Below are 15000 nucleotides of genomic sequence, written 5' to 3' on the forward strand. Positions count from 1 at the left end.
AAAAAAAAAAAAAAAATGCAGTGAGAAACAGATTCGAAGTAGGAGAAGGGACCCTTAGGGAAAGAATTATGCTTTCGCGCATGGGGACAATCCGATGGCATCTTCTTATCCTTCTGAACTTAGAATATTTGCTCTGAATAAAATTTCAACCTTTCCTAACCTTCTAAAAACACTTCAGAGACGTTATCACAGTGTAAATACTAAATCAGGACTTGCCAAACCTGTTATTTCAGCCTTGAGGTTTGATGTGTTAACGAGTTAGACAAACCTTTCTTGTGTTCATTGGTAATGAGTAACATAATGGAAAGATAGCAAATAAAATGGGGTGGTAAGAAATGTCATGGATATATATGCGATCTTCTTGTATCGTTTGTCATTGTAAATTGGGTAGTTTCAAACTACAAGACTTAGTGCAAAGGAGAGGGGTTGACTAACACTCATTCAGTGGTTGTTATGACTATTCCATACCTAACTTTTCATAACCTTCAAATGTCTTCATGGTTAAAGAGGACTGCAGTTTTAAATACAATAAACTATTACAGGGAACTTGTCCATGCTGAGTGACAAAGAACCCCAATTTGTGTGTTATTTTTTATTAATTAATTAATTTATTTATTTATTTATTTATTTATTTATTTTATTCTTTGTCATGGGACGTGTGAAAGAATTTGGTAATGACCTCACCTTTAAGTGTCTATTAACCAAACCATAAATATATTTCACTAAATTTACCAACATACGCAGTATAAAGATAATGCACTACAGTCCACAAAAATTCGCTAGTACAACCCACCGTTTGGCAATTTTCGGGTATTTACAAAACTATTTATGCATCCTGATATGATGGGTTCTGTTAACCTCTAATATACCCTAATACTAACTGCATCTAGTAATTGGAATATCGATGACATCGATCAACTTTCAGTCGAGAACATAAATACTAGATAAAAAAAAACGAAGTTTATTTGTTTTCAAACGAGTATGTATACATCCCTTCTGTTTTCAATTTATCAGACTGGAAAAAGTACAACAGCGAGCCACAAAACTGATTCCAAATATCAAAAATAAATCATACGAAAATCGACTAAAACATATGAATCTGTTTTCCCTAAAAAAGTGTAGACTCAGAGGTGACTTGATACAGGTCTTTAAAATTCTAAAGGGAATTGACAACATCAAAAGTGACAAAATTTTCACATTGAATGAGAATCAGACAAGAAGCAATGGTCTCAAACTGTCCGGAAATAGATTCAATTTGGAAGTAGGTAGAAACAACTTTGCCAACCGTGTAGTTAATGAATGGAATAAACTTCCTGCACAGGTAGTGCAATGTAGTTCAGTTCGAAGCTTTAAGAATCATTTAGATAAACACCTAAGCAAGATGCTGTAATGATTATAATTCATTTTATATTATTTGTTTTTGTTTTGTTATCATTTGTCTGTTTGAGTTATATGTCAATTTACTATTATTTACTATTTACCTGTTTGTTTATTATTTAACTATACCTGTGCATTTATTTATCTATTTTCTTTGTTATTTACATTATTATAGTTTTTATTTATTATTTTATTATTATCATGATTTTTTTTCGCATCCGACCTAGATATGGATCAAAAGGTCTCCTGTCGGCATGCTCCGCCTTTGTAATGCTTAAATAGAACTGTTGCATGCATTGTAGACTGTTGGTAAAATCCGAGAAAAAATAATTGCGAAATCTGCATTGACGCTTTGACCCCGAACGACGTTAGTGCCAACCAAATATATTCTCATCAAAATGAACAGAAAATAAAGTATGATATATCGTTGTGATGCAATTGATATTTGAAATGAGAAACAATGTTATGCAAAAAATACATTAAGGAGAATGGATTCGAAATTTAGGTTGTTCAATACTACCAAATTATTTAGTCATTTGCTTCCTAAAAAAATGTGCATGTCCATGTAAGCAACTAGTATGAGAGTGGCAGCTTATTCAGTTCACTTGATCTTCGTCTAACCCCTTTAATACCCGCGCGTGCCGCCCACACCTGTAACATGGACAAGCCCTCCTACTCGAAACCGCTAACTCAGACTCCCCTCAGGATGAAATAATCCTGAAAAATTATTCGAATGTTTTGTCATAAGTGTGAGCATGGATATGTTTTGCTAAACATGCATAAGAATTGCCTTTTGGAAAGGGGTTAAGATAAGAGGAGAATGTCTTGGAGTTGTACAATGGAAGATGAAACAACTACGAAAGCAAAGCAGGAAATTCTGGCAGTCTTGAGAATTGATATTTTGTCTCCTAAGAAACATATTGATATAGTAATAGGAGAGACATATAAATTGTTAGAAACATAAAAGTAGTATTTCATTATGCCAATAAAAATATGACAAAAAAATCATTATTGAAAATCTGATCTGCCCATGATTAGAATATGCAGTGGAGGTGTGGTCACCTCACAAAAACAAAGAAAAACAGTTAAAAGGGTGTGACTAGAACAATCCCTAACCTGGTTGACAAAACACATACACAGAGCACACAAATGCGAGCGCATGCACACGCACACGGTTGGTAGAGCCCCCTGCTGCCACTACAGCGGTCCGGGTTCGAATCACGCCCAGGGCTGAAATAATTTCAGTATCACTGCGCTGCGAGTCGTTATTCCAACTCTCGTGGGCAGGGAGTTGGGGATGTGTGCGTGTAAGGTTACAGCATTACCCATAGATCAGTCATATATGAGCTCTGAGTTTTCTTCCAGGAGGGAAATAGCTGTTGATCACGAGTCCAACACGTGATCCAAAACCATGTTGAATCAAACATACACATACACACACGCGCGCATACATGTACGCACACAAGTGAAAACAAACAATATATTGTACATCAGTGTACAGAGGTTAGTAAATGCATGCAAGGTCCTTGTGACATGTCTGCAGAAACACTGCACACCCATTCCCACACCCTAAGATAAAGATCAAACGGTTTGCATCACTTCCCTCGTTTGTCTCGTGGTCGGCGAAAGTGAAGCCATTGTGTTATAGTGGGATCGTAGGCCTCGGCCTCGGCCCCGCTGACCAACCATCTAGGAGCAGTGAGCCCTCCTTCTTGGCTTTTGTTTACTCTGACTAGAAGAAGATAAGGAGAAGGTTGAGGTGAAAAAAAATTGGGACAAAGGAAGAGAGTAGAAGCAGGGGAAGTTGAGGAGGAGGAAGATGAAGAGGACAGGAAAGAGGACAAAGGGGAGGCGGGTGGTGGGGGTGGGGGAAAAGGAATTAGAAAATTAAAACGAGTCTCTGGTATCTGATTTATACAGTGACCGCTCTCAGTCCTCCAACTACCGTCCAATAGTTTTTATTTTTTCATATCGAAGACAGTACACATTCCATAAAGAGCTTTCTACTGGAGATCTTTTGGGGGGATTTTTGGCGAGACATATACTGTTACGCTAGACATCAAAAGCAATTAATTCAATCTGGCAGAAATCGTTGATTACCAAACCACCTTTTCAGGATCGCTCCTACTCTGTCATTTCTAGATTTCTTTCTGGCATTTCTATAGCTACTGTTGTAGACGGTCACTGTTTTTCTCTCATGTCTATATATTCTGGTGTTCTATAAGTTTCTGTCTTATCTCCTAATTTTTCCCGTGTATAAGTTACATGCATGACAGTAAATCATCCCTTATACATTATTATGTTAATGGCACCACTCCACATACTTCTACGTCATTCTCTAGATGTCCTCGAGGGATCGCTGCAAAATATCTGACTTCAGACCTGTCCACCATATCTGATTGGAAAAAATGAAGTGCCTTTCATTGCCATCAAAATAATTTTTCCACCTTTCCACTCGACACTATCTCCCACAGAACGATCTCAGTTTCTATAACGATTCGTTATAGAAACTGGGATCGTTCTGTTAACGATACACAATTTTTCCCTTTTGACACCCAGAACACTCTCGGGCAACTTTAATGAAATTAAGTGTTCTGTACTGCCATCAAGATTTCTTAACCCCAGTTCAATTGCTAACCTTATACAGGAGACTTATTCGCCCCCCTTGTAATGAAGTACGCGACTCTCAAGTTTGGGGTGACTCGCCTCAGTACTTCCAAGGAAGGTGGAATCCAAAGCAAAGGTTGTCTTTTCTTTTGCTGCATAGGCATTTCTCATCTTCTCGCTTTCTTTTTGGCACACTACCAAACATCTTTTGTTTGATTTATAATTGATCAATTATAGATTTTATTTCAGATTTTTCAATGATGTCTCGGGAGAGGATGTACAAGAGAGAATTAATTGGCACTGGATTTATGTGTCTAATCGATCATCGGATCGAAAAACCTCTATGTGTTGTATGTGGAGAAGTGCTCAGCCACGAGTCGCTTAGGAAAATAAGCTTAAGCGCCATCTCCAGGGAAAACACCCAACTCTAGCTAGGAAAGTTGTATTTCAAGAGGAAAGAAGAACAACTGAAGAGTTAGCGGTTAGACAACCCTATGCACACAGTAGTGTTCTGTTTATCATGCAACAATTGCATCCTATCTTGCTGCAAAAAGAATTGACATGTACATGCAGCCCCACACAATTGGAGAAAAGCTGGTAAAGCCAGCAGCCCTTGATATATCGGGAGACATAAAAGAACAGGCAGTGGCTGCCATCAAGGAGAACGGGAAATTCAGCTTACAGTTGGGTGAATCAACCGACATCAGTGACAATGCTCAGCTCTTGGTATATGTGCGGTACCAAGGAAAGAGTGACATTGAAGAGGACTTCATGTTCTGTAAACGAATGGAGACGACAACAACGGGCGAAGACCTGTTCAAATTAGTTGACAGTTGCACCAAAGAAGAAGGACTTAGATGGGATCAGTGTGTCAGTGTGTGCTCGGATGGAGCACCTGCAATGCTAGGGGCACCCCAGGGTTTCACTGCTAGGGTAAAACAGGTCAACCCCACAATGATAGTGACACATTGTCTGTTCCACCGGGAAAACCTTGCCTCTCGAAAAATATCAATTGAGCTTAACACTGTTATGGAAGATGTGATTCAAATAGTGAATTCTATTAAATCATGAGCCCTGATTTCAAGGCTATTCGGTCAGATGTGCTCTGATATGCAGTCAGAATATAAACACCTGTTTGTACTCCAGAGGGTTCTTGATATGCGTGCAAAGTCGAAATATTCTTGAACGAGAAGAAACATGCACTGGCATCAAATCTTTCAGAACCAGGATGGTTGCTTAAACTGACATATCTGTCAGATATATTTTCAAAGTTGAATTTGTTGAATATGTCCATGCAAGGAGAAAATGAAAATCTTATCTCTGTGTCAGAAAAACTCAAGGCTTTCAAGGCAAAGATGAGGTTGTGGAAAGGAAAGATCGAACAGGGAAAAACAGCGTCCTTTCCACTACTGAACTTTTTTCTGGAAGACGAAGAGGACGCCCCGCTTCTGGACGTACAAAATGTCATCGTTGGGCACCTTGAGAAATTGAGTGAAGAGTTTGACAGGTATATTCCGGATGTAGAGCTGCATGGCAAGTACAATTGGGTGCGCAGACCTTTCGAAGTCCACGCAGAGGATCTTTCAGAAGAAGAGTCTTTTATCCACAATCTACAAGAGGAGCTCATCGACATACAGCATGGCGAAACTCTTCATTTCAACTTCAAGCGCCAAACACTAGGTGTGCTCTGTACTGCTGTGAAGAAAGAGAAACCAGTGCTTAAATGTGGGGCTGTGAAAGTGTTGTTGCCTTTTGCTACAACCTATTTGTGTGAATCAGGATTTGCAGCTGATTTGAAAGTAGCACTTTCCAAGACTGAACCACGAATAGAGAAACTTAGCAGCATGATACAAGCGACTCCCATTGAAACCACTTGATTATTACATTATTATTCAAGAAGTGGTTGTTTTGATTAACATCAAGCTTCTAAATTCATATTGCTATAATAAAAATTCAATTATGTTAAATTTCTCTTTTATAACCTTACATTACCTTTCTTACACATATATTTATTATAGTTGTCCCCTATTTTTTAAAGTCAACAACTAGTCATATTTATTAGTACATGTACAAATAGATTAGTGGGGTCGCGGTCATATTGGGGTCGCATGAAATAAAGGTTGGGAAACACTGGTCTAGGACAACACTAAAACAGCTCCCGGTTTGTGTAACTCCTTTTCTTGTCCAGTCCAATCTCTCATCCGCGTGCACATTCTTTTCTGTCCTTTCGCCATACTGAACAACGTAAGCAAATGGATTTCAGGATCTATGGTATTCCAATTGAACAAAAAGTAAGGGAAGACTGGGAGATATTTCAGTACTCTTTAGGTATAATTACCTAAAACTTAAGTTACATAATCAATTTGTTTCTGTTTAAGACAAAGAAAAATAAGATTTCAAAGACTGAGAGCATGATATTTTTATAAAAAAAAAATCCGACGAAAACCAACCAATAGTAGAGATGATTAGGCAATCCACGTTTGGAATATGCATAACTGAAAAACAAAATATGACAAGGGAAGTATTAAAATGTGATATGATACAAGTTTGGCTAATTTCCTATCAGTGCATGTACAGTATCCTCTAAATTTCTAGGCCAGATGATTGAACTAATTACATGTATTCTTTCAGTTATGAAAACCGACCAGAAGATGAAAGAATATGAGAAATATGGATGGAAGAAATGGTGTGCTGAATGGAATGAAATAAGAACAAACATGGGCGAGGCATTTTGGGAAAACATTACGAGTACATAATGAAGCCCAAGAAACGGTGGTTGCAAAGAGAAAATGTGAAAAAAAAGAAGAAAGGTACAACGACTGGACAGGGCGGCGGGAGAGGAGGAGGAGAGGAGAGGTCGTGGGTGGAGTGCCAAATGCAACAGATAAAAGCAGCCCTGGAACCGGAAGTTCAGCACTCCCCAGGTCCTCTTGACAGACCCGTGTCATACTGCACGTGGTGAGTGAACGCCTATTCTCTCGAAGCCAGCGTTTCTTGACATTTTTCAATCTTAGCAACCCCTAAACCCTCCTACTCAAACTTAGTCCACCTCGTACCCAGGATTAGATAGTCAAGTACCCCATTACATGTGGATACATCCACTACAGTGCTCCATTACTACATGGATGAAATGAAATAGATTATGTAGTACTTGATCAATCATTTTGTTCGGTACCCAAAAATAAGACATCAATGGCACCAGTGATTTGTAAAATCAGAAGTGAAGAAAGAGAAAGAGAAGAACAGGCCCGCTTTTATATTAAAAAAAAAAAAAAAAAAAAAAAAATGATGAAACATGCACCTATAGTTTGATTTTTTTTTTTTTTTTTTTTTAAGTTCATTACCATACCAAAATATTCTAAAATGGTAGGTCAAAATATGATGCCGAATCAGAGTACTTTTTTCTGCTTTCGTGTGATTTGGGAATATTGCCATTGCCTTGTAATGCCTTCGCGTATTAAGGCTTTTTCTTATTTGTTTTTAGCTATGTACCACATTAATGCAGAAAGGACTGATTGTATGGTGATATTTAGTTATCTATGATAAGTTCATCCTAGTTACGCTCCACTACACAAATTACGTTAACATCATTGCATTGTTAATATTTCAATGGTTTTTTATTTTACCATGGTGTAATTTTTGCTTCACGTATAGGCCACATAAATTTCAAACTTTTATTTTCTAAACACTGTATGTTATTTACTGTAACACTTTTTAGTATTTTGAGTTTTTAATTCTATTTTCTTCAGAATGTACTTTGTGTATGCATTTTGTTTTAACTTCTTCTGTGCCAATCACTAAGTGTGTGTACATGTGCGTGATTCACCATTGTCTTCGATCTCATGCCGGACTCGTGATCGACAGATTTCGAATGAGAGTTCTGTAGCTCATTTGACTCTATGACTAATGCCGTGACCTTACGCGAACGCACACACACACACGCACACACACACACACACACACACACACACACACTCACACAGACACACACACACACGCACGCGCGCGCCCGCGCGACTCGATGGCGCAGTGGTAGCGTTCTCGGCCGCCACTACGATAGTCCCAGTTTGAATCCCGCTCAGGGCTGAAATAATCTTAGTATCGCTGAGCTGTAAGTCGTTACTCCAACTTTCATGGACGGAGAGTTGAGTGTATGTGTGCGTGTAAGGTTGAACTGGAACTAAATGAGGAAAAATGCATGAAAGAAAAAAACAAAAAATATAGGAAGGGAAGATTGATGTATGGAAAAACAAATCTTTATGAAATAAGAGAATTCTTTCAAAAAGCAGACTGGGAAAGGATACCCAAGCAGGAAACAACAGTGGAAGAGAAATGGAATATTTTGACAAAAATTTATAAAGTAGTGGAAACGTATGTTCCAAGACATAAACAAGATAAAGGATATGTAAAGTGTTGGTACAATAAAAGATGTAGGGAGTTGAAAGATAAAAGGAATAAAACTTGGATTAAATGGAGGAAAGACAAAAGACCAGAAAAATGGAAAATATATACTAGTTATAAAAATGAATATCTACAAGTGTGCAGAGAAGAAAAGAGAAAGAACGAAAAAGATGTCACAAAAATGTAAAGATCACCCAGAACTATTTTATAGATTTGTAAACAACAAACTGAAAAACAAACAAGAATTAGAGAAACTATGACAAGGAGGAGTTCAATACACAGAGAAAATAGAAATGGCAGAAATTATGAACAAGCATTTTAAATCGGTGTTTACGAGGGAGAACATACAACTTAGAGATTTCGAGTGGGAGAAAGTCCCCCCTATGAAAGAGATAGAAGTAACAAGGAAAGAAATAATGAATCACTTGAGTAATCTCGATGTCAGAAAATCGTATGGTCCAGATGAAATGGCAAACTGTATTTTGAGAGAATGCAGGGACGAACTAACAGACAAAATACATAGTCTAATAAGCAGTTCATTGAAAGAAGGAAAAGTTCCAGAAGATTGGAAAAGAGCACATATAGTACCAATATATAAAGGGGGAAACAAGGAAGATCCTACTAACTATAGACCGGTCTTTCTTACGAGTGCGATAGCTAAAACTTGTGAAAGAATTATCAAAATTAGATGGGTAGGGCATTTGAAAATAAACAACGTACTAAATCTAAGGCAGTTTGGATTCAGACAAGGACAATCATGCGTCACAAACTTAATATGTTTCTATTCAAGGCTAATAGATATAATACAAGAAAGAGATGGGTGGGCTGATTGTGCATTTCTAGACATGAAAAAGGACTTTGATAAGGTGCCACATAAGAAATTGCTAAAGAAAGTAGAAACTGCAGGAGGAATACAGGGTAAACTGCTGAAGTGGATGGAAGACTTCTTGCATGAAAGAAAAATGAGACACACATTCTAATTGGGATGCGGTGATTATTGGAGTTGCACAAGGAACAGTTCTGACCCCAATAATGTTTGCTATATATATATTAATGATATGGATAAAGGAATTGAAAGTTATATGAGCTTCTTTGCGGACGATGCGAAATTGTTGAAAAAAGTGAACACTGTAGAAGATTGTGAGTCGCTGCAGAGTGATCTCAATAAAATATGGAAAGTGAGAGATGGAATTCAATATTGGGAAATATAGTATAATGGAATTTGGAAAAAGCAAAAAAAAAAAAAAAAAAAAAAAAAAATAATAGTGGGATCATATAAATTGGGAGAAGAAGGAATTAAAAAAGTTGGAAATGAGAAGGACGTGGGAGTCATTATCATGAATAATATGTCCCCTGAGAAACATATAAAAAAAATTAGAAACTTATAATTTGATAATAACAATCAAACTAGCATGAAGAAATTGTGAAGAAAATACTAGTCACTTTGATAAGACCGAGATTGGAGTATGCAGCGATGACGTGGTCACCAAGTACAAAAAATATATAACAAAACTTGAAAGAATACAGAAAGATATTACAAAATTGGCACCAACAATCTCAAAACTATCATATAAGGAGAGGCTAGCAAAACTTGAGCTACAGACTTTAGAGCAAAGAAGAGAGAGAGGAGACTTGATAACTATTTATAGAATCATGAAAGGCATAAAAACTATTGATAGAGAGGATCTAATAAAATGGAATAGTAGAGATACAAGAGGACATGGAAAGAAAATCAAGAAAGACAGTTATACAGTAGAAGAGACCTGAAAAAGACAAATTTTCCCCACAGGGTAATAGACGTTTGGAACAAGTTATATGAGAATGTGGTGTGTGCAAAAACGACACACGAATTTAAAAACAATCTAGATAAAACGAGATATGAAGACGGGACACCACGAGCATAGCTCACCTTCCCGTAAAATACAACTATGTAAATACACACACACACACACACACACACACGGTGGCGCAGTTGGTAGAACGATGAACTACTAGCATGGTGGTGCGCGTAGTGCTTGGTTCGAATCCTGCCCAGGGCCGAAATTAATTTCGGTACAACTGCGCTTCGGGTCGTTACTCTGACTCTCGTGGGCAGGGAGTTGGGGGTGTGTGTGTGTGAAAGGTCATAGCATTACCCATAGATCGGACCTACGAGCTCTGAGCTCTCTTCCAGGAGGGAAATAGCTGTCGATCACGAGTCGAACACGTGATCCAAAAGACCAAGTGAATGAACACACACACACACACACACACACACACACACACACATATATATATATATATATATATATATATATATATATACATATATATATATATATATATATATGCAAAGTAGACCACTTGGAAAAAAGAAACTAACGAAGCAGAGCGCTTTGGTATATTACATCTTCAGTGCATATACGAAAACGCTCTGCTTCGTTAGTTTCTTTTTTCCAAGTTGTCTACTTTGCATAAGTGAACACACGTACCCGTGTTCTTAGTAGCATATATATATATATATATATATATATATATATATATATATATATATATATATATATATATATATATATATATATATATATATGTAATGTCGGTAGAGGACGAAATGTCACATTAGGATGCAATGTCATAGGACAAAATGTCGCAATGGGATGTAATGACAATGGAGTACAAAAGATCACGATGGGAAGTAATGATAGTGGAGAACAAAATATCACGATAGGATGTAATGATAATGGAGGAGAAAATATCACGGTAGGATATAATGTCAGTGAAGGACAAAATATGATTTTAGGAAGGGATACCGGACGGAATGTCAATGAAGGCCAAAATATCAAGATAGGATGTAATGTCAGTGGAAGACAAAAGATCACGATGGGATGTAATTATAGTGGAGGAAAAAATATCATGTACTTTAATGCTCGTAGTATTAGGAACAAATTTCAAGAAATACAGGCGTATGTCAAAAGCGAAAATCCCGATATGATAGGAATAACTGAGACATGGTTAAATGGTACAGAGTTCGAAGCTGAATTTAATATTGCGGGATTTAAACACTTTCATCAGGATAGAAACCACAAGAAAGGTGGGGGTGTTCTATTGTACGTTAAAAACAATGTTCATGCTTGTGTTTTAGAGAAAGTAAAACAGGATGCATATGATAGTTTGTGGGTTGAGTTAACCCAAACAAATGGACAAAAAATGAATATAGGTGTAATATATAGGCCAAAGACATTATCATTAGCAGATGACCAACTGTTATTTCAAGAACTGTCTAGTTTCTGCAACCGGGATTTATTGATAATGGGTGATTTCAATTTTACTGACATTGATTGGATGACCCTTGAACATGGCCATATAGGTAGTCGCTTGATTGATTTTCTTGGTGACAATTACTTAATTCAGCATGTAAAAGAGCCCACAAGATATGGAAACTTACTCGATTTATTGATCACTAGCCGCGAAAGCATGGTAACTGATGTAGAAGTCGGTGAATCTGTTGAAAATAGCGATCACAACTTACTTAGATTCAAACTCCTAAACAATTTTAGAATAGATACTTGTGTTTCTAAAATACCCGATTTCAGTAAAGCTCAGTTCATAGGACTACGTCAGGAGCTTCAGCTTACAGATTGGGAGGCAAAATTAAACGAAAGCCCTGTAGATCAGATGTGGGAAATATTTCAAAATACGCTCACTAAGATGATTCAAACTTACATTCCTTTTAAGGACAGACGTCCCCCAAATCAGGCTCGCCCAAAGTGGCTCGACAAAGAAACTGAAAAAAGTATTGCTAAAAAGAGACAGGCTTATAAGAAATATAAGTGCTCGGGTGCATCTAATGACTATGAAAATTATGTATCAATACAGAGAGATTTAAAAAAGACAATAAGGAAAAGAAAACGACAATACGAAATGAACATCGCTGATAAATCCAAAGAAAATCCCAAAGAATTCTATAGTTACATTAGAGATAAAAAGGTTGTTAGGAATCACATTGGTCCACTATTATCTGCTGACGGTCAACTTGAATATTCAAATGAAGGAATGTGTAATATCTTAAACAATTATTTTAGCTCGGTATTCGTACACGAAACACCTCAAAGTGAATTCCAAACTGAAACCTGTGAAAAGTCTGGGGTAAACTTACTCACTACGGTAAATATAACAAAAGAAAAAATTAAAAGGTGTATAGACAAACTCAAAGTTAATAAAACACCAGGCCCTGACGGTTGGCATCCAAGAATCTTAAAGGAAATGAAAAATGAGATTGTTATTCCATTAGAAATTATTTTCAAGAAATCCATCATATCCGGAGATGTCCCAAGAGAATGGAAGCTAGCTAACGTTACTCCCATATTCAAAAAAGGTGACAAAAAGAAACCAAATAACTATAGGCCTATAAGTTTGACTTCAATCGTAGGAAAAATAATGGAAACTATCATCAGAGATGCTATGGAACATCATTTAGAAAGTAACCGTTTGATAAATGATAGCCAGCATGGTTTCAGACGGAAACGTTCTTGCGTGACTAACTTACTCGAATTCTACAACACAGTTATCTCGAATTATGACAAAAGAAACAATATAGATTTAATATATCTAGACTTTGCAAAAGCTTTTGATACCGTCCCACACGAAAGACTACTTACTAAATTAGCTTTGCATGGAATAAGTGGTAGCCTATTAGGTTGGACTAGTAATTGGTTGAATGGTCGAAAACAGAGAGTTGTTTTAAATGGAAAAACTTCTGGATGGAAAAGTGTTGCAAGTGGAGTTCCTCAGTGTTCCGTTCTTGGGCCACTTCTATTCATAGTATATATAAATGATATAGACCATGGACTAAAATCTACCGTTTCCAAATTTGCTGATGATACAAAAATGTGCGGAGTGGCAAATGATCACTCAAACCAATTAGATATTCAAGTAGATTTAGATAAATTACAGCAATGGTCTGAAAAGTGGCTAATGAAATTTAACACAAGTAAATGCAAGGTAATGCACATAGGTAAAAATAACAGTAAGTACGATTACAAGTTATTTGGTAATTTGTTAACAAAAGTGGATAGTGAAAAAGATCTCGGCGTAATTATCAGTAACGACCTCAAATCATCCAAACAGTGAATTTCAGCCTCTGAGAAAGCAAATAAGATTCTGGGACTGATTGCGCGATCTTTTGATTTCAAAAGTCCATCACTCATTAACAAGCTATATAAATCGTTAGTTCGTCCACATTTGGAATATGCTGTTTCTGTATGGTCACCGAATCTCATTAAAGACATTGACAGACTGGAAAAAGTACAACGGCGAGCCACAAAACTGATTCCAAATATCAAAAATAAATCATACGAAAATCGACTAAAACACATGAATCTGTTTTCCCTAAAAAAGCGTAGACTCAGAGGTGACTTGATACAGGTCTTTAAGATTTTAAAGGGAATTGACAACATCAAAAGTGACAAAATTTTCACACTGAATGAGAATCAGACAAGAAACAATGGTCTCAAACTATCCGGAAATAGATTCAATTTGGAAGTAGGTAGAAACAACTTTGCCAACCGTGTAGTTAATGAATGGAATAAACTTCCTGCACAGGTAGTGCAATGTAGTTCAGTTCGAAGCTTTAAGAATCAGTTAGATAAATACCTAAGTAAGATGCTGTAATGATTATAATTTATCTTATATTATTTGTTTTTGTTTTATCATTTGTCTGTCTGATTTTCATTTATTATTAGTTATATGTCAATTTATTATTATTTACTATTTACCTGTTTGTTTATTATTTAACTATACCTATGCATTTATTTATGTATTTTATTTGTTATTTACATTATTATAGTTTTTATTTATTGTTTTATTATTAATATGATTTTTTTTTTCGCATCCGACCTAGATATGGATCAAAAGGTCTCCTGTCGGCATGCTCCGCCTTTGTAATCCTTTGTAATATGTAAGACAGATGAGTGGATGGGTGGTGAGATAAACACAGGGAACCGTTTAGGGATTTATTATGACGTTTCGTCCTTATCAGGACTTCTTCAGAGCACATGCACATTCGAACAATTCATCCCCTAAATACCCGCCGAATCTATCCGCGTTCCACCATGATCGACCTGACCTCTCGTCCTCCTACGCTCTGCCTCGCGAAGTATCAAGCGGCTGGCCGTCTTTGTTAATTCAATAAACCCATCGCGATGGTTGTTGTTTGGATGGGAACCGATGTAAGCTGCTTCAGTTATTTTTCTTCTTTTCTTAGGAAGTCCTTTCTGAAGCACCTCTACAGTACTCTGTTCCAGTCTGGTAAGTGGCCGTGAGTATCTACATGAACCACTAGCGAGTTTGATACTCGGTGTGCCTTGACGTCATTCCTGTGCTCAACTGTCCGCTTCTTAATACCTCGGCTGGTTTCCCCGTAGTAGCTCACAGGACAGTTTCCACACGGTATCTTGTAGACGACACTGTTTTCTTCCCCGTTGGCCACGACTTTATTTAGGTTCTTAACAATGTCTCCTATTTTCGTTCCCGTGCTGATCGCAACCTTGATGCCGGCTCTAGTGAGCAACTGTCCCAACTCGCCTGAGTGGCTCGAGTTTGGCACGGACAAATATTCCCTGCTATCATTTTCAGTCA

The 15000-nt window shown here is 37.1% G+C and overlaps 2 protein-coding genes across 2 annotated transcripts in view; one reads left to right on the top strand and one right to left on the bottom strand.

Annotated features, from left to right (window-relative positions):
* Positions 1–3770, bottom strand: part of LOC143036146 (uncharacterized) — a 5938-nt gene extending 2168 nt beyond the window's left edge. Inside the window, exons 1-2 of the mRNA XM_076203394.1 lie at positions 3702–3770; positions 474–511 (exon numbers count right to left, since the gene is read on the bottom strand). Of these exons, the coding sequence (XP_076059509.1) occupies positions 474–511; positions 3702–3770 (107 nt within the window). The remainder of the gene's footprint in view (positions 1–473; positions 512–3701) is intronic.
* Positions 3771–4545: 775 nt separating this feature from the next.
* LOC143036147 (zinc finger BED domain-containing protein 5-like) lies at positions 4546–5055 on the top strand. The gene has a single exon (XM_076203395.1). The coding sequence runs from the start codon at positions 4546–4548 to the stop codon at positions 5053–5055; it is 510 nt and encodes a 169-aa protein (XP_076059510.1).
* Positions 5056–15000: the final 9945 nt, after the last annotated feature.

This window comes from Oratosquilla oratoria, chromosome 20 (genome assembly GCF_046742065.1).
Source record: "Oratosquilla oratoria isolate Oo_2021 chromosome 20, ASM4674206v1, whole genome shotgun sequence".
In the NCBI taxonomy this organism is placed as follows: domain Eukaryota; kingdom Metazoa; phylum Arthropoda; class Malacostraca; order Stomatopoda; family Squillidae; genus Oratosquilla; species Oratosquilla oratoria.

Excerpts from the sequence above, each read along its gene's own strand:
- LOC143036147 (XM_076203395.1), top strand. The coding sequence starts at position 4,546 with ATGTACATGCAGCCCCACACAATTGGAGAAAAGCTGGTAAAGCCAGCA.